Source organism: Trachurus japonicus, chromosome 18 (genome assembly GCF_045865225.1).
Source record: "Trachurus japonicus isolate A0001 chromosome 18, Traja_1.0".
Classification (NCBI taxonomy): Eukaryota; Metazoa; Chordata; class Actinopteri; order Carangiformes; family Carangidae; genus Trachurus; species Trachurus japonicus.
Genome location: NC_140924.1, coordinates 2446781 through 2473465, shown reverse-complemented (window position 1 = coordinate 2473465; position 26685 = coordinate 2446781). Strand labels below are relative to the sequence as shown.

General features: G+C 44.7%; 1 protein-coding gene across 2 annotated transcripts; it reads left to right on the top strand.

Annotated features, from left to right (window-relative positions):
* The first annotated feature begins 44 nt into the window (after positions 1 to 44).
* plod3 (procollagen-lysine, 2-oxoglutarate 5-dioxygenase 3) lies at positions 45 to 26650 on the top strand. Of its 2 annotated transcripts, none has more exons than XM_085760178.1 (19): positions 45 to 277; positions 4037 to 4128; positions 5788 to 5924; positions 7567 to 7730; positions 8571 to 8683; positions 10269 to 10332; positions 10485 to 10582; positions 11783 to 11878; positions 13224 to 13355; positions 14284 to 14405; positions 15720 to 15824; positions 17015 to 17140; positions 18830 to 18971; positions 20690 to 20803; positions 20923 to 20994; positions 21114 to 21218; positions 21648 to 21794; positions 23208 to 23333; positions 25749 to 26650. In XM_085760178.1, the coding sequence occupies exons 1-19, from the start codon at positions 187 to 189 to the stop codon at positions 25902 to 25904; spliced, it is 2202 nt and encodes a 733-aa protein (XP_085616304.1). In that variant the 5' UTR covers positions 45 to 186; the 3' UTR covers positions 25905 to 26650. The 2 variants fall into 2 exon arrangements, with proteins under 2 accessions (XP_085616304.1, XP_085616303.1); XM_085760177.1 differs by having other exon boundaries at positions 11783 to 11884.
* The last annotated feature ends 35 nt before the right edge of the window (positions 26651 to 26685 follow it).

Genomic DNA, 26685 nt, shown 5'->3' with positions numbered 1-26685 from the left:
TTTTTCCAGACTTGTGTTGACATGTATGAGAACGAGAGTTTGGAAGTATCGCGAGATCTCAGGCAGGTTGAGGAATTCGCAGCGGATCAGATGGAGTGAAGGAGTGAAAAGGAAAAGAGGAAAAGAGGAATACCGAGACTTTTATTTAACGGACTCAACCGGAGAGAGGCTCGTGACCTTACCGACATGTCGTCCGGTCTCGCGCTCTGCCTGCTCGCCGCCCTCGCGCTCCTCTGCCCCGGTTCCTCCGCGGAGCAGCAGCGGAGGTTCTCAGCAGGTAAGGCCGCTCCGGGGGCTCCGCTGGCCGGCTAGAGGGGCCACAGGGCCCCGCTGGGACCACCGGAGGGTCGGGGTTAGAGGAGTTACAACTTCACAAAACAAAAACAAGCTTGAAATACACGTAAAAAAAACCGTAAAAAAAGATAGATAGATAGAGAGGGGGATGATAGATAGATAGATAGATAGATAGATAGATAGATAGATAGATAGATAGATAGATAGAGAGGGGGATGATAGATAGATAGATAGATAGATAGATAGATAGATAGATAGAGAGGGGGATGATAGATAGATAGATAGATAGATAGATAGATAGATAGATAGATAGATAGATAGATAGATAGATAGATAGACAGACATCTTTATTGGCAACATACAGAATGTTTTAAAAACTATCTATCTATCTATCTATCTATCTATCTATCTATCTATCTATCTATCTATCTATCTATCTATCGTTCGTTCTATCGTTCGTTCTATCTATCTATCTAGTATCTATCTATCTATCTATCTATAAAGTATCCATCTATCTATCTATCTATCTATCTATCTATCTATCTATCTATCTATCTATCTATCTATAAAGTATCTATCCATCTATCTATCTATCTATCTATCTATAAAGTATCTATCTATCTATCTATCTATCTATCTATCTATCTATCTATCTATAAAGTATCTATCTATCTATCTATCTATCTATCTATCTATCTATCTATCTATCTATCTATCTATCTATCTATCTATTAGGAGTTTAACGGATCGATTAATTAAACCAAACTAATTCAACTGGTGTAGCCTGTTCAAACTCAAACCAGGACTAATCAATGCACTGATTGATCAGTATCACTACTTTATCTGGACAGGACATACAAAGAGTCACTGAATATACATATCTAGGCATCTGGTTGGATCAAAAACTTACATACAAATACCATATGGACAACCTTGCAGTTCGACTAAAACAAAAACTTGGATATTTCTATAGGAACAAATCTAACTTTCCATTGATTTATAGAAAGCGTATAGATAATAGATATTGATTAACAACTTAACAATTGGCCCATCACCATAATCCCTATAGTCATACTGTAGCAGTAGGTTTGTTACCTTTAATTGTCGGTGCAAGCTGTTTTTAGAACGGCGGAGCAGAGCCGTGAGCTGCTCAGAGCTACGCTACGGAGGCTCATTATGGGATTTCTTGGTTTCCCTCATCATCAAACTCATCAAATACACAATCCAACAACTCCACAACGCTCTGGTGGACAAGTTGTGAGCTGCACATTCACCACGCTATGAGATAATAACACAACGTTACCACACAGAGTTGTTTTAGAGGGAAATAAATGTAAAACCGCTGATGCACGTTGCCTTCAGGGACAGTTTTTCATCAAGCAGTTTAGGTTTAGGTATATTTATTTTGCACACATTTATATTTGATGGTGCGAGGAGGGAACAGAGCCGATTGCCTGTCACTAATTACAATAAAACACATTTCTATAGCTAACAAATAAACATAGAGAAAAAAAGGAGATAAAGTGCAGACATAATCAATGTTATATGAGCAAAATGAGCAAAAATGAGGAGATAGAGAACAAAGTGATCAGTAAGAAATAGAGACAGTGGAAATAAGGTACAAAAAAGTAATTGAAATCATAAAAAAAAGACCCTAAGTCTCTGAATTTCCCTCTAAAACAACTCTGTGTGGTAACGTTGTGTTGTTATCTCATAGCGTGGTGAATGTGCAGCTCACAACTTGTCCACCAGAGCGTTGTTTGTGGAGTTGTTGGATTGTGTATTTGATGAGTTTGATGAGTTTGAAACCAACCAAGAAATCCCATAATGAGCCTCCGTTTGTAGCGTAGCTCTGAGCAGCTCACGGCTCTGCTCCGCCGTTCTAAAAAACAGCTTGCACCGACAATTAAAGGTAACGACGAACCCACTACTGCTATAAAACTATAGGGATTATTATGGCAATGGGGTCAATTTGCCAAAAATGTTGAACTATCCCTTTAAAAGGCCGAGCAGCTGATGATGAAGCACTACTTCCTGTTTTCTATTTCTGTCTTTTGACGAGTTTGGAGTTTTACTGGAGTCATTGAACACATCGCATCTGTGTGTGTGTGTGTGTGTGTGTGTGTGTGTGTGTGTCTGTGTGTGTGTGTGTGTGTGTGTCTCTGTGTGTGTATATAAGTGTGTGTGTGTGTGTTTGTACAGCTGTGTGTGTGTGTGTGTGTGTGTGTCGACTCAAACATCTGGACTCTTCTTCTTCAACATCTGTGTTTAAGGACGTCACGTCTCTGTGATGTCACGCCGGCAGTGGTTTGGTTGTTGCCGTGGCGACAGAGAAAAGCTGCTATTGGTCAGGAAGGAACAAGGAGGCTTTAACACCTTCCTCCTCCTCCTCTTCACCTCCATGACCCCCCCATCCCCCCATCCCCCGCACACACACACACACACACACACACACACACACACACACACACACACACACACACACACACACACACACACACACACACACCCCACCCCAAGGTGTTTCTGAGGAATTTAAACTCTCTCCAAATTCTTCGAAAGCCTGAAGGAGGAGGAGGGGAAGGGGGGAGGAGGGAGGCAAAGGGCAAAGGTAGGGAAGGAGGGAAAGAGGAGGAGGGAGGAGAAGGAAAGGAGGGAAAGGAAAGAGGGAAAGGAAAGAGGAGGGAAAGGGAAGGGAGGGAAGGAGGGAAAGGAGAGAGGAGGAAGGGAAGGAGGAGAGAAAGGAAGGAGGAAGAAGGAAAGGAGGAGGAAGAAGAGGAGGAGAAGGAAAGGAAGGAGGGAAAGGAAAGAGGAGGAAGAGGGAAAGGAGGGAAAGGAAAGAGGGAAAGGAAAGAGGAGGGGAAGGGAAGGAAGGGAAGGAGGGAAAGGAGAGAGGAGGAAGGGAAGGAGGAGAGAAAGGAAGGAGGAAGAAGGAAAGGAGGAAGAAGAGGAGGAGAAGGAAAGGAAGGAGGGAAAGGGAAGGAAAGGAAGGAGGAGAAGAAGGGAAGGAGGGAAAGTAAAGAGGAGGAGAAGGAAGGGAAGGAGGAGAGAAAGGGAGGAGGAAGAAGAGGAGAAGGAAGGGAAGGAGGAGAGACAGGAAGGAGTAGGAAAAGGAAGGGAAGGAGGAGGAAGACGAGAAGGAAAGGAAGGAGGAGAGAAAGGAAAGGAGGAAGGAAGGGGGAAGAAGAGAATAAGGAAGGGAAGAAGAGGAGAAGCAAAGAAAGGAGGAAGAAGGAAAGGAAGGAGGAGAAGGAGAAGGAAAGGAAGGAGGAGAGGGAAGAGGAGGAGAAGGAGGAGAGAAAGGAAGGAGGAGAAGGAAGGAAAGGAAGGAGGGAAAGGAAAGTGGAGGAGAAGGAAGGAAGGAAGGAAAGGAGGGAGGAGGAGAGAAAGGAAGGAAGAGGAGGAGGAGGAGGAGAAGCAAAGGAAGGAGGAGAAGGAAGGGAACGAGAAGAGAAAGGAAGAAGGAAAGGAAGGAGGAAGAAGGAAAGGAAGGAAGGAGAAGAAGGAAAGAAAGGGAAGGAGGGAAAGGAAAGAGGAGGAGAAGGAAAGGAAGAGAAGGAGGGAAAGGAAAGAGGAGGAGAAGGAAAGGACGGAGGAGAAGAAGGAAAGGGAAGGAGGAAGAAGAGGAGAAGGAAGGGAAGGAAGAGGAGAGGAAGGAGGAAGAGGAGGGTCCGGTCACCGTATTGATCGTGAACTGATCACATGATCAATGAGTGTTGTTGTTGTTGTTGTTGTGTCACAGACAACCTGCTGGTGATCACCGCGGCAACGGAGGAGACAGACGGCTTCGACCGCTTCATGAGGACGGCCAGAGAGTTCAACTACACCGTCAAGGTACACTCCTCCTCTTCCTCCTCCTCTTCCTCCTTCCTTTCCCTCCTTCCTCTTCTTCTTCTTCCTCACCCTTTCCCTCCTCCTCTTCCTCTTCTTCCTCCTCCTCTTCTTCTTCCTCCTTCCTTTCCCTCCTCCTCTTCCTCCTCATTCCTTTCCTTCCCATCTTCTTCTTCCTCCTCCTCCTTACTTCCCTTCCTCCTTTCCCCCCTCCTCTTCCTCCTCTTCTTCCTCCCTCCTTTCCCTCCTCTTCTTCCTCCTCATTCCTTTCCTTCCTCCTCTTCCTCCTCCTTCCCCTCCTCTTTCTCCTTCCTCTTCTTCCTCCTTCCCCTTTTCTTCTCCCTCCTCCTTCCTTCCCCTCCTCCTCCTCTTCTTCTTCCTCCTACTTCCTTTCCCTCCTCCTCTTCCTCCTCATTCCTTTCCTTCCTCCTCCTCTTCCTCTTCTTCCTCCTCCTCTTCCTCTTCTTCTTCCTCCTTCCTTTCCCTCCTCTTCCTCCTCATTCCTTTCCTTCCTCCTCCTCTTCCTCTTCTTCCTCCTCCTCTTCCTCTTCTTCTTCCTCCTTCCTTTCCCTCCTCTTCCTCCTCCTTCTTCCTTTCCTTCCCATCTTCTTCTTCCTCCTCCTCCTTACTTCCCTTCCTCCTTTCCCCCCTCCTCTTCCTCCTCTTCTTCCTCCTCCTTTCCCTCCTCTTCTTCCTCCTCCTTCCTTTCCCTCTTCCTCTTCCTCCTCTTCCTACCCTCATCCTCTTCCTCTTTCCCTCCTCTTCATCTTCTTCCTCCTCTTCTTCCTCCTCCTTTCCCTCCTCTTCTTCCTCCTCCTTCCTTTCCCTCCTCCTCTTCCTCCTCTTCCTACCCTCATCCTCTTCCTCTTTCCCTCCTCTTCATCTTCTTCCTCCTCCTTACTTTCCCACCTCCTCCTCTTCTTGTTGTTAACTCTCTCTCTTTGGGTCTGGGGGAGGAGTGGAGGCTCTTCTTGTTGTTAACTCTCTCTCCATCTCTCCATCTCTCCATCTCTCTCTACAGGTTTTGGGTCTGGGGGAGGAGTGGAAGCTGTTGTTAACTCTCTCTCCATCTCTCCATCTCTCCATCTCTCTCTAGGTCCTGGGTCTGGGGGAGGAGTGGAAGCTGTTGTTAACTCTCTCTCCATCTCTCCATCTCTCCATCTCTCTAGGTCCTGGGTCTGGGGGAGGAGTGGAAGCTGTTGTTAACTCTCTCTCCATCTCTCCATCTCTCCATCTCTCTAGGTCCTGGGTCTGGGGGAGGAGTGGAAGCTGTTGTTAACTCTCTCTCCATCTCTCCATCTCTCCATCTCTCCATCTCTCTCTACAGGTTTTGGGTCTGGGGGAGGAGTGGAGGCTCTTCTTGTTGTTAACTCTCTCTCCATCTCTCCATCTCTCTAGGTTCTGGGTCTGGGGGAGGAGTGGAAGCTGTTGTTAACTCTCTCTCCATCTCTCCATCTCTCCATCTCTCCATCTCTCTAGGTTTTAGGTGAACTAACCCTTTAACTCTCTCCATCTCTCCATCTCTCTAGGTCCTGGGTCTGGGGGAGGAGTGGAAGCTGTTGTTAACTCTCTCTCCATCTCTCCATCTCTCCATCTCTCCATCTCTCCATCTCTCTAGGTTTTAGGTGAACTAACCCTTTAACTCTCTCCATCTCTCTCTAGGTCCTGGGTCTGGGGGAGGAGTGGAAGGGGGGGGACGTGGCCAGGACGGTGGGGGGAGGACAGAAGGTCCGCTGGCTGAAGAAGGAGCTACTCAAACACTCTGACAAGAAGGACATGGTCATCATGTTCGTGGACAGGTAACTAACACACCTGGAGGAGAGAGTGTGTGTGTGTGTGTGTGTGTGTGTGTGTGTGTGTGTGTGTGTGTGTGTGTGTGTGTGTGTGTGTGTGTGTGTGTGTGTGTGTGTGTGTGTGTGTGTGTGTGTGTGTGTGTGTGTGTGTGTGTGTGTGTGTGTGTGTGTGTGTGTGTGTGTGTGTAACCAGACTCACCTGTCCCACTTACACTCAGGTGTGTAACAGGTGTGGTCACTTCCTGCCAGACAAAGCTCAGGGCAACACGACACCCACAGCTTCTCCTTCTGTACTCTAAACCTCATTACAATAGGATGAATCTCCTTGTTGTTTACAACTACTTCCTGGTAGAAAACCAGCATGAGAACAAAACAGGGATGTGACAGTCAGGTGAAACTGAGCTGAACTCATTCATGGTCTCTGATTATACTGATAACAGCCGACCTCCAATGTAGACGCACGACATGCGCGCTCATTACAGCGGCGCATACACGCGTGCAGTCGATGCGACGGCGACACCGTTTTTGGACATGCACGGTTCCCTACGTTGCTGTGTCAGGCAGGTGTTTCCACGGAGCTCTGCCCCGTTTCAGAGGTGAAGGAAGCCCTGAGTGGAAAGACGTCGCCTCCGCGATGTAGAATGTGTTCAATTAAAGTGAAACTAACACATTATATATATGTCCATTACACACTGAATGAAACATCCCATGTCTTTATTTATTCAGTTTATTTTAATAGTAATAATTATGACTAACATTCAGTGAAGACCTAAAAATCAGTATCTCCAAAATGGAAATATTGCAAAGTAATTTTTTTTTTTAAAGCATTTTTAATCTAGAAATATTGGCCTTCTGAAAACTATGTCCATCTATATGCACTCAATACTTGGTTGGGGTTGAACTACTGGAACTTGACTTTTCCATGATATTGTAATTTGTTAATGGTGAGCACCCCCCCCCCCCCCCCCCCCCCCGGGAAATTCCTCTCTTTTTTGGTCCTGACCTGTTTCATCCCTGACAATAGTGACGGACGAGAGTTTCGCTATATGTATCTAATTTTTCATGTCACTATATCACCGTTTAAGTTCAAGTTCACCTTTATTTTTATTTAGACTAATCTGATGTTTGTAAAGTTTATAACGGCTACCGCTGTTAGCTTAGCTGCTGTTAGCTTAGCTACCGTTAGCTTAGCTACCGTTAGCTGTCCCTGTCAGCTGAGCCACTGATGCTTTCTAGACACTGTGATTCCCCCAAACTGAATAAATACAACACATAGCAACACAACACACACACACAGAAATAGTAATGTTTCTTCAATCATTTCAGATTTGTCTAAACGGTGATAGGGCGTGAAAAATATGATATATAGCTAAACTCTCGTTCGTTACTATTGATCTCATTCAAATTACAGCTGGTTTTCTACCAGGAAGTAGAATGTAAACAACAAGGAGATTCGGTCTATAATAATAATATACTGCGGTGTGAACGGTGTAGCAGACTGAATCCTACATTCAGTCTGCAGTATACAGTACATACTAATGCAGTATAGTAGTATGCTGCTTTGAAAACAGCCATAGACTTTCTCCCCTGACCCTGACCTCTCTCTGACCTCTGACCTCTGACCCCCCCCTCCCCTCCCTCCTCTCAGCTATGACGTGATCTTTGCGTCCGGGCCAGAGGAGCTGCTGGCCAAGTTCTCCCGTCTGGGACACAGAGTGGTTTTCTCTGCTGAGGGGTTCTGCTGGCCGGACCAGAGGCTGGCCCCCAAATACCCCGTGGTGCACACGGGCAAACGCTACCTCAACTCTGGAGGTAACACACACACACAGAGACACACGGGCAAACGCTACCTCAACTCTGGAGGTAACACACACACACAGAGACACACGGGCAAACGCTACCTCAACTCTGGAGGTAACACACACACACACAGAGACACACGGGCAAACGCTACCTCAACTCTGGAGGTAACACACACACACACAGAGACACACGGGCAAACGCTACCTCAACTCTGGAGGTAACACACACACACACACACACACACATCCAGCAGCGTCGTTATTACAGGTGATGCACGTCTATGTCCGTGTAGCTACATTTATTGTCTGATCTTCCTTCATGCTGCACAGTGTCAGTCCTCCTGTGAAACTTTAGCTACTAAATAATATGACTGAAGGCAGTGGAAGTCTGCACATGTCGACACGCCCCCATGAGCTAATAAATAAATATATATAAATAACTGATAGTATTATTCGATCAAGTTCTTGTTATAGGTTAATGGTTAAACGGTTAACCATGTGCATCCCTAAAATAAACCTTTTAGGGAAAAAAGGCAAACTTGACTCCTTTATTCCACACAAAAATATGCTAATAGCTATGATATGTGTTAAAAATGCTTATGAGTGTATTATAACAGTTCAACACAATGAAAAATATACAAAACAGCTATACATCATTTTTGGCCAGTAAATAATCTTTCTGGCCAGTAGATTTTTAAAGCAAAAAAGTTAAGTTTGAACCCTGCATACACCCCTACCTGAGCGTGGGCAGGTGAGGGATGACCCTGTGTGTGTGTGTGTGTGTGTGTGTGTGTCTCTCTGTGTGTGTGTGTGTGTGTGTCTCTGTGTCTCTGTGTGTGTGTGTGTGTAGGCTTCATCGGCCTGGCCTCAGACCTCAGCAACATCGTGCAGCAGTGGAAGTTGAAGGACAACGACGACGACCAGCTGTTCTACACCAAGATCTACCTGGACAAGAACCAGAGGGTCAGACACACACATACTCAAGATATATAGCTAATATTAGCAGAGCCGTTGCTAGGAATTCTGGGCCCCCTTAAAGAATACTAAAGTGGGCCCCTCCCCCTAACTTTTCCTTTTTTTTTCTCCTTAGACTACGTATGTATTATCGTTTATTATTTAGCCTTCTTTGTTTTGATGCTAATGCAGCATTACACTGCAAAAACTCAAGTATCTTAGCAAGAATATTTGTCTTATTTCTAGTCAAAACAAATCTCATTCTACTTAAAATAAGACTCATCACATAAAAAGCAGCTTGTTTTTAGACACTTTTTACTTCTTTCAAGCAGATTTTCACTTGAAATAAGTAGAAAAATCTGATAGTGGAGCAAGTTTTTCTTCCTTATTACAAACACAAAAAACTGCTTTCACTGGCAGATTTTTCTACTTATTTCAAGTGAAGATTTGTTTGTTTTTAGGTAATGAGTCTTATTTTAAGTGGAAAGAGATTAGTTTTGACTAGAAATGAGACATTTGGACAAGAAATAAGACAAATATTCTTGGAAAGATGTAGAGTTTTTACAGTGTACTATGAGTATTAGTCAGGGTCTTATGCAGAATAAATCAGTCATACAAAGATTAGACTACTGGGGTTTTTTATGGGCCCCACTGGGCGCTGGGCCCCTAGAGTTATCATCACCTTTCTCCCCTACACAACGGCCCTGAATATATGATATATTGCTTTTATAAAACGGTTACCAATAATGACAATATGAAAGAGGGATACGCAATTTCATGTAGTTTTCTTCAAGCAGAATAAAAGCTGTTCCCAGCTGTCCAGACGTTAGCTCCAAGTAGCTCTGTCACTGCTCAGTCCCCTCTACCATTGTTAACCCTCTGGAGGTGAAAGTTCACCTTCAACATGTCAATTACACTACTTTACTACAGTTTTAACATCCTAAAAACATCAGCTGTCTTGTTGTTGTCATGGATACATGACAACAACTTCCATTCATACCAGTCATACGTGCCTGAGGCGGAGTGATAGCCTACGCTGTGATAAGGCTTTAGATTAACTGGCTTTAATTAACATCCCTTGTTCTCTTTTAGTTTTTTTGTATGTTTTTTTATTTTTTGAACTTGTTTTATAAGTATTTTAAACTATTTATTGCACTCTCCGCACTTTCTCTTTTTTTTCCTCTCTTTTCTCTCGTGGATATGTGTGCCAGTGTTGCTACTGTAATGTGTATGGTGTATGTATGTTTTACAAGTACAAAGCAGCTGTATTTTACCCAAGACGAATTTCCCTCCCGGGACAAATAAAGTTGATTTGATTTGATTTTGAGTAGTAGGCGTGATTGCTTCGCGAAAGCAACCGTCCGACGCGACGTCCATTAATTTCTAATAATGGACACCTCGTCGGGCATTATCCCTTAACGTAATCAGGCAATTTGACCAGAACATCTTTATGGGTGTCCATTATCACTTTTTAATGGACACCCAGCAGCCAATCAGAATCGAGTATTCACCCAGACCATGGTATATAAATATATATATATGATGTGTGATGTTAGAGGAGGAAGTAAAGACCTGCTGTGTTTTCTCTCCTCAGACCAAGTTCAACATGACTCTGGATCATCGCTCCAGGATCTTCCAGAACCTCAACGGGGCCGTCGGTGAGACACACACACACTAACACACATACTAACACACACACACACACACACACACACACACACACACTAAAACACTAACACACACTAGCACTAACACACACACACACTCTGCTGCTGAGTAACCATGGTGACGGCCTGCCTGTCTCCACCAGACGAGGTGGTGCTGAAGTTTGAGAAGGCGAAGGTCCGAGCCAGGAACGTGGCCTACGACACACTTCCTGTTGTTATCCACGGCAACGGGCCCACCAAGGTGAGGGGCCACCGCTGTCTGTTTGTTTGTTTGTTTGTTTATTTAGATTGAAGACAACAACACACATTAACTCTTTCGCGACCACACTAATTCCTCAGCACATCCGCTCAGGACCACATGTTTTTGGTTATTTGTTTACCTTTTATCTCACGTCGAACCGAACTCTGTACATCACCTAGAAACAAACGGTCTTCACGTGGTTGAAGAGTGACTTTCCAACGTGCTCCTCGAAAAAACGGCGAGTTTTTCCGCCGTTTCGTTTGTGAGTAGGAAGGAGAAGAAGAGAGCTGGGTTTCTCCAAAAACGGAGCTCCCGCTCTAGTTTCAGAGAAAAACGCACTTTTGTGTCAAGTGGCAATCTGCTCATTTTACCGGTAATCTGCAGTGTGGTGTCGCCCAAATCATTTCTACGGCTAAATAAATGCTGCACAGCGCCGTGAAAACAGCCGTGATAACCGGCTTTCAGATCCAAGTCTCCAAACCAGAAACGTTTGTAACAGCACCGGAAAAGGTCGCTAGATTTGTTGCCAGTCGCTTTTGACAAAAAAAAAAAGTCGCCAAGAGGGTTTGGAAAGTCGCCAGATTTAGCGAGAAAGTCGTCAAGTTGGCAACACTAGGTGCGTTTCCATCAGCTGTTTAGATCGTCTAGATGTATCGCATTGTTAAATGATGATGGAAACGCCGTGATTCAAATTAAAATCCCCTGATTCGCACAAACTGAAATACGCTGCTATGGCCGGTGTTGGTTGATTGGAATGGGATGGAAACAGCTGTATGCGAATTAAGTGACGTAGCCACTTTCACTCCATCTGCTCCCGTGTTGCAGTTCACTCACAAGACAACATCAGGGTTTCTGCACCGCCACGGCAAAATAAAAGCCCCCACACACCTTCATATGTGATTAGGCCTACTGCACAGTTCTTCATAGTTCCTCCTCAGTAAAAATGAAACTTATCAACCAACGCATCCAGAGTTTATCATTAATAAAGTCTGTGGCGGCCGCGACTCTCTCTCTCTCTCTCTCTCTCTCTCTCTCTCTCTCTCTCTCTCTCTCTCTCTCTCTCTCTCTCTCTCTCTCTCTCTCTCTCTCTCTCTCTCTCTCTCACACACACACACGGGCACGTTATGATGGTAATAAACATGCGCTAAATTGCTAAATACAGATGTGAACATGACAGTTGCTATCCTTGTTGCTGTGCAGCTGCAGCTGAACTACCTGGGGAACTACGTGCCGACGGCCTGGACCTACGAGAGCGGCTGTGGAAGCTGTGACGACGACCTGCTGTTCTTCAACGACGTACCTGTACACACACACACACACACACACACACACACACACACACACACACACACACACACACACACACACACACACACACTGACTGAAAAGCAGCCATCCTTCTTTAAAGGGATAGTTAGGGACATGTTTGTCAAACTGGCCCATTGCCATAATCCCTATAGTCATAGCAGCAGTAGGTTCGTTACATGCAATTGTCGGTGCAAGCTATTAGAACGGCGGAGCAGAGCCATGACTAGAGCTTGCTGTAAGAATGAATCCTTCCATGAGTCACTGTCACTGTAGCTGTGTCCCAATTCAGGGGCTGCATCCTTCGGAGGCTGCATTTGAAGGCCGATTACGTCACAGCGCTGTGTGAAGGCTGTCTTGTCCCAATTCGTCCAAATTCGAAGGCTCCTCCAAATGCAGCCTCCTTTCCCCTGCATTCGGAGGATGCATCGCTACCATCCTTCGCGGCCTCCCGTATCCCAAGATGCTTTGCTGCACCGTTGTTGTTATTAGCAACCTAGCCGTTAGCTATCGAACGGAGCAGCTCTGTGCTGTAGCCATGGTAACCCGGCTCTGCGGTGGCTTGGAGGTGTGGCTGCCCGCTGCTGAGCTGAGCTCTGCTCTGCTCTGGCTGCACAGGTGAGGAGCGGAGGCAAAGCATCTGAGTGTGACAACTTTTAATAAGAAAGCTATGAAAACACATCACTCTGCTCTTTATTCTCTATTCACTCAATAGCCTGAAGCCTGAAGCTTAGCCCCCCTGGCTGCTGTTCAATGGTTTGTTTATTAGTATAGGCTATTAATGATAACTGCCCTTGTATTGATTCTACTTCTTTAAAAAAAAAAAAAAAAGGAGGAGGAGGAGCGGAAGAGCAGTAGAGCCGTTACAAGCGCCACTTTTAAATGTTTAACGTCCGGCCGTTGTTTACGTTCGGATCAGGAAATGCTCTGAAGGCTAGACCGTCCCATTTACCGACCGTTGATGCGGCCCCCGGAGGAGCCTCCGAAGCCGTTGCCTCCGGAGACCGCGTAGGCTGGGTCCTCTGAAGGCTGCAGCCCCTGAATTGGGACACAGCTGTAGTTTACTATCTAAAACTATGTTCTTACTTCTGTAGTGTGCACATTTTAAAGGGATAGTTCAACATTTTGAGTTAGTTGTTTTAGAGGGAAATTCATGTAAAACCGCTGATGCACGTTGTTGCCTTCAGGGACAGTTTTTCATCAACAGTCTCTGTATTTCCCTCTAAAACAACTAACTCAAGATGTTGAACTATCCCTTTAAGAATGAGCTCTCAGACTGTCCAGAGAGCGTTGTAGCGGTTCTGACCCGGTGGTTCTGTTCTGGTTCTGTTTCTAGGACGAGGAGATGCCTCTGGTCCACGTGGCGGTCTTCATCGAGAAGGCCACGCCCTTCATGGAGGAGTTCCTGGAGAGACTGACCACACTCAACTACCCCGACTCCCGGCTACGCCTCTTCATCCACAACAACGTACACACACACACACACACACAGAACCACAACCTGCTTTACTTACTTTACTTTACTTTATTTGTTTATTTAGTCGGGACAGTGCATATTAATGGACAGTGAGTACTAGAGTACCACAGTAAATACACCAGATTCAGCACTGGTGCTAAATTACATCCGTAGTCCCCAAACAATACAACAATTAACATAGAAAGTCCATAAAGACGGAGGACCAGTAGATAACATAAAAGGTACATAGTGATGGGGGGTTAGGGTTAGGGTTATCATGTTAGCATGATTCTTTGAATTGTAAAAATATATATACTATATATATAATCTATATAGCTGCGATTAACATGATTCATTGTAGTATAAAAATATATATCTATACAGTTGCGATTGACATGATTCATTTTAAAGTATATTTTTTGGCGTTTTTGCCTGTATTTGATAGCCATAGTAGAGATAGACAGGAAAGGGGGAGGCAGAGAGAGGGGGAATGACATGCAGGAAAGGTCTGCCCGACGCGGGATTCGAACCGGGAACGCCTGCGTTGAGGACTGTAGCCTCTACATGGGGTGGCCGCCTTAACCACTGCACCACGCACCGCCCCGAATGATTCATTTTAAATATAGAAATATAAATCACAGCTTGCTAATTAGCTGCTGCTAACATTAGCTCGCTAGCTAATATCGCCCCGTCGTTTTCGTTACAGATAATGAGCTCACACAATCACAGCTAATGTTAGGGCTCACCCAGAGGTGTTTATCTGTGGAAAGTTGCGGTACTGCCGACGGGGCTCAAGGGAGCACCGCTCATTGAAACAACATTGATACGTGCTGAAAAAAAGAAAGAAAGAAATTAAGTCTGATGACTGGAAAGACAAACACACGGAAGTGACTTCACTTCCCCTTGGTTCTGACCCGTTGGCTGTGTCCCGGTCCACCAGGTGGTTTACCACGAGCGCCACATCCAGAGGTTCTGGCAGCAGCACAAGGCTCGGTTCCCCAACGCCCGGCTGGTCGGCCCCGAGGAGAACCTGCAGGAGGACAAGGCCAGAACCATGGCACTGTGAGTACACAACCACAACCTGCAGCCAAAACCAGATTCACAAAACCTTCTTAAGAAAAAAAATCTTCTTAAATGTCTTTTTTTTCTTACCTTAAAGGGGAACTAAACCCCTCAGTTTTGGATGACGTGCTCTAAGCTTGAAATTCAAAAAATGCCTTGAATATGGGCGGGACTCAGGAGCACTCTCCGATCCCCCCTCCCCCCTGCGCCCCATTCACACCCGCGAAATCACACAAAAGAGAAAAAAAAGTAATAAACACACAGAGACACTTCTGCTAGCGCTAACGAGCTACTAACGAGCTACTCTAACAGCACTAGTAGCGTGGACACTACTAGGAGAGGACGCCAGAGCCGTGACACAGCATCTACAGCTGATCCGCCGGCTCGTTAACTCGTTAACGGCTCGTTAGCGCCGGCCGCAATAACGATTCCCATTCAGGCAGCTGTTAGCAGCCGTTAGCCGCAGCAGAGCAGCTAGAGCGCCTAGCAACCGTTAGCGGCAGGCAGCAGCCGGTGCTGATTGGTCGGGGAGCTGGTGGCCGGTGACGAAAGCTGCCTCCAAAACGTCATCTGCCTCCATCTCAGCCAATAGGAAAATTCGATTGTAATAGCCGTGTTTCAACCCATAGAGGGCAGTCACTCTACATTTTTACTACAAAATACACCAAATTGAAATATTTTGACTAAAATGTCAAAAGTTGGACCAGAATCAACTGACAACACGACTTCATACCCAAATACATTTGTTTTCAGCAGAAAAAAGTGGTTTAGGGGTTTAGTTCCTCTTTAAGAGGAGACACTACAGGTGAATAGGGTAAAATTTTAAACTAACAGATTTCACCATGAAACTTCCCAAGTTTATCACTCACATTAAGACAAATATTTTTTGTATTACAAGTTTTGTCAAATGTTATGTTTAAATATGTAAATGAGGCAAGATCTCATGAAATCTGCCCTAATTTGCATACATTTCCAGAACCGAAATCTGAACAATGGATAAAGCTACTTTGTTTTATTTAGTTGACATATTAGAGTCTTTAGTTTTTCCAGAGGAGGATTGTGGATATCTCTTTTTATCACTCTGTAAATGAGAAAATACTGTCACCAGCCCTAAAACATCTAATGTCTCCATGTTTTTAGTAATAAAATGTTGTATAAATGAGGCTGTGAATGATATATATCAACAATCCCCTCTGTAAAAACCTTCAGAATATAGAAAGGGATCAAAGTGGAAGGTTTGGTGTCTGTAAGAACCAGAACCAGAACCAGTGTATTGATCCTGTGTGTGTGTGTGTGTGTGTGTGTGTGTTGCAGCGAGGCGTGCAGGAAGGACCCAGACTGCGACTACTACTTCAGCATCGACTCTGAGGTGGCGCTGACCAACCCAGACACCCTGAGGATCCTCATCGAGGAGAACAAGTCAGTACTCTCTCCTCTCTGGGATCAATATCTGCTTATTGATTTGTTATTAGGACTGGAACGGTCCGGTCCGCTGTACGTTGATCAATAAGAAGATCAAATGTCTGTCAAAGAAGGAGGCAGTGTGAGGTCTGATCCATCAGGTGACAGTCTGAGGTTAAAGCAGGTGAGACTCTGGAGGTGTCCATAGTTCCAACATGATTTTCATTTGTTGGGCAAGGAAAGGTAAGAATAACTAGAAAAAGATAAGCAGCTGAAGAAGGAAGCAAAAAGACAGAGAAAGGGGGTAGACAGAAAAGAAGAAAGAAAGAAAGAAAGAAAGAAAGAAAGAAAGAAAGAAGGGAGTAAAAAGACAAAGAAAGGGGGTAGAAAGAAAGAAAAAGACAGATAAAGAGTGTAGAAAGAAAGACAAAGAAAGAAAGGAAGAAAGATGGGAGTAAAAAGACAGAGAAAGGGGGTAGAAAGAAAGAAAAAGACAGATAAAGGGTGTAGAAAGAAAGAAAGGAGTAAAAAGACAGAGAAAGGGGGTAGAAAGAAAGAAAAAAGACAGATAAAGGGTGTAGAAAGACAGACAGAAAGAAAGAAAGAGGGGAGTAAAAAGAAAAAGACAGATAAATGGCGTAGAAAGAAAGAAAGAAAGAAAGAGGGGAGTAAAAAGACAGAAAGGGGAAAGAAAGAAAGAGGGGAGTAAAAAGACAGAAAGAAAGAAAGAAAGAAAGAAAGAAAGAAAGAAAGAAAGAGGGGAGTAAAAAGACAGAAAGGGGAAAGAAAGAAAGAGGGGAGTAAAAAGACAGAGAAAGGGGGTAGAAAGAAAAACACAGATAAAGGGTGTAGAAAGACAGAAAGAAAGAAAAGAAGAAAGGAAGAAGGGAGTAAAAAGACAGAAAGGGGGTAGAAAGAAAGAAAGAAAGAAAAGAAGGAGTAAAAAGACAGAGAAAGGGGGTAGGTAGAAAGAAAGAAAGAAAAGAAGGAGTAAAAAGACAGAGAAAGGGGGTAGAAAGAAAGAAAGGGGAGTAAAAAGACAGAAAGGGGGTAGAAAAAGAAAAAGACAGATAAAGGGTGTAGAAAGAAAGAAAGAAAGAGGGGAGTAAAAAGACAGAGAAAGGGGGAAGAAAGAAAGAAAGAAAGAAAGAAAGAAAGAAAGAAAGAAAGAAAGAAAGAAAGAAACATGTGGGCGTGTCCTTCTCCAGGTTGGTCATCGCGCCCATGTTGTCCAAACACGGGAAACTGTGGAGCAACTTCTGGGGCGCGCTGAGTCCTGAGGGCTACTACTCACGGTCTGAGGACTACATCGAGATCGTCCAGGGCAAGAGGATGTGAGTCACACACACACACACACACATCTACACACACACACACACATCTACACACACACACACATCTACACACACACACACATCTACACACACCTACACACATCTACACACACCTACACACATCTACACACATCTACACACATCTACACACATCTACACACATCTACACACATCTACACACACCTACACACATCTACACACACCTACACACATCTACACACATCTACACACACCTACACACATCTACACACACCTACACACATCTACACACATCTATACACATCTACACACATCTACACACATCTACACACACCTACACACATCTACACACATCTACACACATCTACACACATCTACACACATCTACACACATCTACACACATCTACACACACCTACACAGATAGCCAGGGCCGTTGCTAGGAATTCTGGGCCCCCTGAAAGAATACTAATGTGGGCCCCTGACTTTTCCACTTTTTTTCTTAGACTACACTGCAAAAACTCAAAATCTTTCCAAGAATATTTGTCTTATTTCTTGTCAAAATGTCTCATTTCTAGTCAAATCTAAACTCTTTCCACTTTAAATAAGACTCGTCACCTAAAAATTAACTTGTTTTTAGATCATTTTCACTTGTTTCAAACAAATTATCACTTGAAATAAGTAGAAAAATCTGCCAGTGAAAGAAGGTTTTTTGTGCTTGTAATAAGAAAGAAAAACTTGCTCCACTATCAGATTTTTCTACTTATTTCAAGTGAAAATCTGCTTGAAATAAGTAAAAAGTGTTTAAAAACAAGCTACTTTCTATGTATGTATATGTATAAATATACTTATTTTAGGTTTAATGAGATTTGTTTTGACTAGAAATGACATTTTGACTAGAAATAAGACAAATATTCTTTGAGTTTTTGCAGTGTACGTATGTATTATAATTTTTTATTCAGCTTACTTTGTTTTGATGCTAATGCAGCATTATGAGTATTAGTCAGGGTCTTATGCAGAGTAATTCAGTCATACAAAGATTAGACTACTGGGGTTTTTTGAGAATTATTATCACCTTTCTCTCCTATACAACGGCCCTGTATATAGCGGTTTCACACTGCCACGGTTCTGGTTCTGGCACTGGCTCTTTCCGAAACAGCATAGCTACTACCGTACTACTCACTTTTAATATTTTTTCATGCGAGAAAGTAACTGTTAAGACCCAAAATATACGGCCAGTTTATCCAAACGACGGCTGTTTAGAAGTTTGCTCCGATGTTTTTCGGAGAAGTGAAGCTCTGCAGTGACCGGGACATCACAGAGACAGCAGCCGGTCTGGAGAGCTGCTGGGCCGGCCAACCTCCGTCGTCATCCCGGGGGAGAAAACCATCGCTAATTAACTTATCCGCAGGTTTTTAGAGGTTTACCACCGGCTGGTTACATTATTTCTAGGAGATAAATGTTGGTCTCATTGATGAAATCTAACAATTGTGGCAGTAGCATTAGTTAGTCTGAATGTAAAGTGAAGCTTCCCGTGTGTAACATTTTTGGACAGAAGAGCAGCGCTGCCTCGGGGCTCTGTACGTACAGAAATCACCACATTTACAAAAATAAATAAATGTTTTACAATGAACCGATCAGTCTGCACTAAGTTTTATTTTACTAAGCTACTGTATATAACTGTATACTGTGTGTGTGTGTGTGGTTGCAGCGGGCTGTGGAACGTGCCCTACATCACCCAGGCCTACCTGATCAAAGGCAGCCTGCTCCGGTCCAAACTGGCCCAGGTGAGTCTGTACCTGGACGAGGGCATGGACCCGGACATGGTGTTCTGCAGGAGCATCAGAGACCAGGTAAACCTCACCTCTTCACCTGTTCACCTGTTCACCTGCTCACCTGTTCATCCTCTAATCTGCTCACCAGCGACGCACCATAGCTGTTGTTTTACACCAGTAACCAATAACAACATGTTTAAAGGGACAACGAGGAGTTTCTATTTGGTTATAAAAAAGTCTGATATTAATGTGGATGAATCTCCGTTACCACTTGTTAATGGTCCATTTTAGATAAATCTATGGTTTTGTCTCTATGGTTATTTTGTTATTATTAGTGGTGGTGGAAATGCTGGGCGAGCCGACCAGCGTTTCTTTACTTTCGGTTTCGTGGCGAGTCATGAGAATAACGCCGCCGTATGAATCTCCGTTTATGGTGGGAACTACGACGGTATGTGATCGTCTTCCAACCTCTGACTTTAATTCTTGATGAATGAAAACATGAGTCTGTCTTGCAACGGTCAAAGAATTTCACGGTGCGGAGGCTCATAAATGTAGTGAGAAAACACTTCACTTTTACAAAACTCCTCGTTGTCCCTTTAATAGAACGAATCTCCTTGTTGTTTACAACTACTTCCTGGTAGAAAACCAGCATGAGAACAATAGTGACGGACGAGAGTTTCACTATATATACAGTTTCATGTCACTATATCACCGTTTAGACTAATCTGATGTTTGTAAAGTTTATAAAACCAATGATTGGACAAACATTACTATTTACGTGTGCATGTTTTTGTAATTAGTCATGGTTATCATAGATTAGCCGGGCTAACGGTTAGCTACCTGTTTAACTTTAATAACTCAGTGACTCAATAAACGCTCCATGAACAAATATTTTCTCCAGCGGATATCTGAGTTCTAACATGACTGAGCTAACTGGAGTAGTTTCATGTGGTGTCCCACAACGGGAGGGTTTTAACAGCTGACGTCCTGCTGTTAGCCTAGCTACCGCCGTTAGCTTAGCCGCCGTTAGCTTAGCTACCATTAGCTTAGCTACCGTTAGCTGTCCCTGTCAGCTGAGCCACTGATGCTTTCTAGACACTGTGATTCCCCCAAACTGAATAAATACAACACATAGCAACACAAAACACACACACAGAAATAGTAATGTTTCTTCAATCATTTCAGATTTGTCTAAACGGTGATAGGGCGTGAAAAAAAATAAAAAAATAAAAAATATATATATACAGTATATATATATATATATATATATATAGCTAAACAGTCTGACAAGTTTAACGCCTGTTTGTTTTTTAAATGCACAACATTAATCACTTAAAGGGATAGTTCAACATTTAGTCAAATTGGCCCATTGCCATAATCCCTATAGTCATAGCAGTAGGTTCGTTACCTTTAATTGTCAGTGCAAGCTATTTTTAGAACGGCGGAGCAGAGCCGTGAGCTGCTCAGAGCTACGCTACGGAGGCTCATTATGGGATTTCTTGGTTTCCCTCATCAAACTCATCAAATACACAATCCAACAACTCCACAACGCTCTGGTGGACAAGTTGTGACCTGCACATTCACCACGCTATGAGATAATAACACAACGTTACCACACAGAGTTGTTTTAGAGGGAAATACAGAGACTGTTCGATGAAAAACTGTCCCTGAAGGCAACGCGCATCAGTGGTTTTGCATGAATTTACCTTTTGACCTGTTGACCTGTTCATCTTCTAACCTGTTATTGACCTATTGACCTTCTAAACTGTTGACCCGTTGACCTTCTGTGTCCTCAGGGCGTCTTCATGTTCGTGTCGAACCGCGATGAGTTTGGTCGTCTGGTGGCGTCGACCAACTTCAACACGTCCAGGCTGCACCCGGACATGTGGCAGATCTTTGACAACCCTGTGGTGAGTTCACGTTCACGTTGCCGAGCGCCACATGACCTCAGCAGACAGGAAGTGACGTCACAGCTGAGTGTGTGTGTGTCTGTGTGTGTGTGTGTGTGTGTGTGTGTGTGTGTTTGCAGGACTGGAAGGAGAAGTACATCAATGAGAACTACACCAAGATCTTTGAGGAGGAGAAGAAATTCGTGGAGCAGGTGAACATGATCACATACACCTACTCCCCTTCAGACTTACCTGTGTGTGTGTGTGTGTGTGTGTGTCGTTCACTAGTGACCTGGTTGTGTGTGTGTGTGTGTGTGTGTGTGTGTCTCAGCCCTGTCCAGATGTTTACTGGTTCCCAGCCTTCTCTGAGAAGATGTGTGATCACCTGGTGGAGACCATGGAGGACTACGGCGTATGGTCTGGAGGCAACAACAAAGTAAGTCCACCTGTCCACCACCTGTCCTATTGTATTGTTTGTTTGTGTGTCTGTTTGATGTTTTGTTGTTTCTGTTTGGGACCTAATCTCTTGTTTTATCTATTTCATCTTGTTCTTTCTCTTCAATGTTGTAGTCTATGTGCCCTAGTGTCTCTCTTCTGTGTTTTTAGTCCATGTGTTGTGTGTTTGTCTTCCTTGTTTCAAATCCATGTGTACTGTCTACCATCAAATAGGACCACAATGGAAATAAGCCTTTGGGCTTTATTGTGTTTTTAATCCTTTTGAACACATGTCTAATATTGTTCAATAAAGTTTTCAATCAATCAATCAATCAATCAATCAATCAATCAATCAATCAATCAATCAGTCCACCACCTGTCTGAGGGGAAACACACAAACCTGAGTCTTGTTTATTCTGTGTGTGTGCAGGACGAGCGTCTGGCCGGTGGTTATGAGAACGTCCCGACCGTCGACATCCACATGAACCAGATCGGTTTTGAGAAAGAGTGGCTCAAGTTCCTCAAAGAGTACATCGTCCCCGTCACCGAGAAGCTCTATCCTGGATACTACCCCAAGGTACGGCCAACATGCCCCAAGTACGGCCAACGTACCCCAAGGTACGACCAATATACCCCAAGGTACGACCAATATACCCCAAGGTACGGCCCTGATACCCCAAGTACGGCCCTGATACCCCAAGGTACGGCCCTGATACCCCAAGTACGGCCCTGATACCCCAAGGTAAGGCCAATGTACCCCAAGGTACGGCCAACGTACCCCAAGTACGGCCAACGTACCCCAAGTACGGCCAACATACCCCAAGGTACGGCCAACGTACCCCAAGTACGGCCAACGTACCCCAAGGTACGGCCAACATGCCCCAAGGTACGGCCAACGTACCCCAAGGTACGGCCAATGTACCCCAAGGTACGACCAACATAACCCAAGGTACGACCAACATAACCCAAGGTACGGCCAACATACCCCAAGGTACGGCCAACATACCCCAAGGTACGGCCAACATACCCCAAGGTACGGCCAACATACCCCAAGGTACGGCCAACATACCCCAAGTACGGCCAACATACCCCAAGGTACGGCCCTGATACCCCAAGGTACGGCCAACATACCCCAAATACGGCCAACATAACCCAAGTACGGCCAACATACCCCAAGGTACGGCCCAGGTACCCCAAGGTACGGCCCTGATACCCCAAGGTACGGCCAACATAACCCAAATACGGCCAACATAACCCAGGGTACAGCCAACATACCCCAAAGTACGGCCCTGATACCCCAAGTTACGGCCAACGTACCCCAAGTACGGCCAAGGTACGGCCCAAGTACCACAAGGTACGACCAATGTACCCCAAGGTACGACCAACATACAGAAGAGTCCAAAATAGAGAAGAGATTGCCCCTGCACAACTCAGATAAAACTCCACAATGGTGCAGGTGGTGTCAGGAACAAAAACCATGAAAAAAGAAAAGAAGGTTCCACCGCACTCAATGGGGTACATTCAATAAATTTATTTGTTAAAACCGCAGCAACGCGTTTCGCCCTGTGGGCTTCATCGTACGACCAACATACCTCAAGGTACAACCGTGATAACCCAAGTATGGCCAACATACCCCACGGAACGGCCCAGATACCTCCAGGTACCCCATGGTCCAGTCCAGGTGTAGCAGGTGTAGGTTGTTTTTGTCCTTCAGGAAAAACTCTTTCTACTTTCATTGTTGTTGCTGCTGCTTTTTTATAGTTCATGTCTAATTATCTAATTTCTTTTGTCTCCTCTCCTGGTTCTGGTTCTGGTCCTGGTCCTGGTCCTGGTTCTGGTCCTGGTTCTGGTCCTGGTTCTGGTCCTGGTTCTGGTCCTGGTCCTGGTTCTGGTCTGGTTCTGGTCCTGGTCCTGGTCCTGGTCCTGGTTCTGGTTCTGGTCTGGTTCTGGTCTGGTTTTGTCCTGGTCCTGGTCTGGTTGTGGTTCCCAGGCCCAGGCCATCATGAACTTCGTGGTGCGGTACCGTCCTGACGAGCAGCCGTCTCTGCGGCCGCATCACGACTCCTCCACCTTCACCATCAACATCGCTTTGAACAGTAAGGACATCGACTACGAGGTAACGCACTCAAACGCACACAAACGCACCACAGTCACTCACACCTGAGCCTGGTCGCCATCAGTGGTGGACAGTAACAGAGTAAATTTACTTGAGTACTGTACTTAAGTACCTATCCAGAGGATTTGTACTTTACTTGAGTATTAGATTTCTTTGGTACTTATTACTCTTACTTGAATACATTTCCAAGACAAATATTAGTACTTTTACTGGAGTTAATTAGTAGGAAGGCTGAAAAGTACTGGTTACTTTCAGGTCTTTTTCTAAAATCCTATTGGACACAAGCTGTGTTTGTCTGTGAAGGAAACCCTAACCCCTAAAAGCAGCACATCAGTGCAGCTGAGCAGCAAAGAGTTCATTCTCACTAACAAGAGTTAAAAGCTCCTTAAAGGGATAGTATCATTTTTTTTAAAGTGGGGTTGTATGATCTACAAATAGCCCCTAAGTACTTTAATTGCATTGCTTTAATTACGGCCTAAAAGAGGTTTCAACTGAAAAAAATACACAGTTCCATTGTTCGCTATAATATAATTTTTTCCAGCCCTTCAAAGTGCAGGAAAAACACAGTTTTTATTTGGACCTAACCAACTCACGTATCCCTCCGCCCAGGGTTAGCGCCCGCCGATCAGCAGTTGGTTAGGTCCAAATAAAAACTGTGTTTTTCCTGCACTTTGAAGGGCTGGAAAAAATTATATTATAGTGAACAATGGAACTGTGTATTTTTTTTCAGGTAAAACCTCTTTTAGGCCGTGAAAATAGGCCGTTTCTTTGGGTCTGTTCACAACACTGTATGTTGTAAATCTCTGGGCAGGGCTATTATGGGCTGGCGTTGCTAACGGGAGGAGTGCAGAGAGTCTTCTACTGCAATTAAAGTACTTAGGGGCTATTTGGAGATCATACAACCCCACTTTAAAAAAAATGATACTATCCCTTTAAATTCATTTAGAAAAAATTATAGTAATTCATTGATGTGAAAAATAAGACATTTACTCTTACTCTTACTTTGACTTAAAGTAAATTTAAAAGCATGTACTTTTGGATACTTAAGTACCTTTAAAAGCAAGTACTTTTGTACTCTTACTGGAGTAACATGTCGACTGAGCTACTTTTACTTGTAACGGAGTAAATTTTGGCCAGTAGTATTTGTACTCTTACTCAAGTACTGGGGTCGAGTACTCTCACGCCTGGGATCCACTGGCGTTCGTTTCGTCCGCCGCGACGCGCCTGCCAGTTCATTTTCTATGGGACGCGTCAAACCGTTAATGACGCGCCCGCAAAGCATTCTGGGTAGGCGGCGCGTCCGTTCAAGCAGTTGCGGCGCGTCCAAAAGTTGACCGGAGCTCAACTTTATGCAAATGAACGCGTCCGACGCAGGGTCACTGTCCAATGGGGAGCGAGATAGAGAACAGCTCGGGGGGGCGGGGGTCTGCTTGTCCACTGTCCGTTAACTCGCCGGTCTGTGTTCCCGCCTACCGAAGCGTCCGTTTTTTCAGAGGCGTCGCGTCCGGCAAGAAATCGTATTGACGCCAGTGGATCCCTAGCGTCAGGGATGCAAACAGCGCGCCGAAAAGCGAAACTCGCTTTTTTCATGACCAATTAGGTGACTTGTGTGAATCGTTCAGATCCGAAGAGTTTTTGTTTTTAGGAGGGGGGGGGGGTCTCAGCGTCTCAGCTGGGGTCAGTAAAATGTTTTTCTAACAGGCTGACAGTGACAATCAGGTGAAACTGAGGCGAACTCATTCATGGTCTCTGATTATACTGATAACAGCCGACCTCCAATGTTGACGCGACATGCGCGCTCGTTAAAGCGGCGCGTATCCGCGTGCAGTCGGTGCGACGGCGACACCGTTTTTCCCCCCCGTGCATGTCCATGGAGCTGTGCACCGTGGACATGCACGGTTCCCTACGTTGCTGTGTCAGGCAGGTGTTTCCACGGAGCTCTGCCCCGTTTCAGAGGTGAAGGAAGCCCTGAGTGGAAAGACGTCGCCTCCGCCATGTAGAATGTGTTCAATTCAAAAAGTGAAACTAACACATTATATAGGCCTATATGTCCATTACACACTGAATGAAACATCCCATGTCTTTATTTATTCAGTTTATTTTAATAGTAATAATTATGACTAACATTCAGTGAAGACCTAAAAAAAAAATCTCCAAAATTGAAATATTGCAAAGGTTTTTTTTTTTAGCATTTTTAATATAGAAATGTTGGCCTTCTGAAAACTACAGTATGTCCATCTATATGCACTCAATACTTGGTTGGGGTTGAATTACCACCCCCCCGCCGCCACACAATTCCTCTCTTTTTTGGTCCTGACCCGTTTGCATCCCTGTACTCTGCCCATCTCTGGTCGCCCCCGGCAACAACACCTGTCTCACCTGTGATCACCTGTGTCCTCTCCTCCTGTGCGTCAGGGCGGGGGCTGCCGCTTCCTGCGCTACGACTGTAAGGTGGAGTCTCCCAGGAAGGGCTGGTCCTTCATGCACCCCGGCCGGCTGACGCACTACCACGAGGGCCTGCCCACCACCAAGGGCACCCGATACATCATGGTGTCCTTCGTCGACCCCTGAACTCTGTGTGTGTGTGCATGTGAGAGAGCGTATGGTTGTGTGTGTGTGTGTGTGTGTGTGTGTGTGTGCACGTAAACATCACTCCACCTCGTCATGACGGAAAAAAGGACGAACCAGACAGAGGAGGAACGAGACCTTGAACGCATCGTGTCAGATATAGTTTATTTTTTCTCTGTGGTCACATGCAGCAGGTCTAGACAGAGGACCCTGAACGCATCCTAATGTTGACATTTCACAATAAGAGTCGAGTCCCCCCGTGGTGCAAAGATGTGTACTTTTTACTTGTATTTTCAAAATAAGAGTCTGTCAGGGGGTTCATCATCACCGTGCTGCCTTATTTTCTAACACTACCTGAGTCTATGCAGAACACAGAATGAACTGAGTTGTAGAGAGTTACGGAGGTGAAACTCCACTTTAAAGTATTTTAACTGTTACTGGGACGTCACTAAAGGTCTTTTACATTTCCATGTTTTATTCTTTGTTGTTTAGGGGTTTTATTTTATTTTATTTTTATTTTATTTTTATATTCACTTGGCTCATTTCAATAGATTTTCTTTGGTTGTGTTGTGTTGTGTGTCTACTCTCCATCCTGTCGCCCGGCCGGCGCTGCCTTCACTCTTTCTTCTCCACGTGTGCCTGTCGTCGTTAGAGGAATCAACTCTCTGGCTTTGTACAAACTGCATTAAATTATTTGTTAATGACTGAGTGAATAAAGTTTTGAGATTTAATAAATGATTTTACTGTGAGAGATCATGGCCGGGCTGCGTTTGTTTCTTTTCCT

Excerpts from the sequence above, each read along its gene's own strand:
- plod3 (XM_085760177.1), top strand. The coding sequence starts at position 187 with ATGTCGTCCGGTCTCGCGCTCTGCCTGCTCGCCGCCCTCGCGCTCCTC. Across the intron at positions 5,925-7,566 it reads GTCATCATGTTCGTGGACAG|CTATGACGTGATCTTTGCGT; the intron begins GTAACTAACACA and ends CCCTCCTCTCAG. Across the intron at positions 23,334-25,748 it reads GTAAGGACATCGACTACGAG|GGCGGGGGCTGCCGCTTCCT; the intron begins GTAACGCACTCA and ends CCTGTGCGTCAG.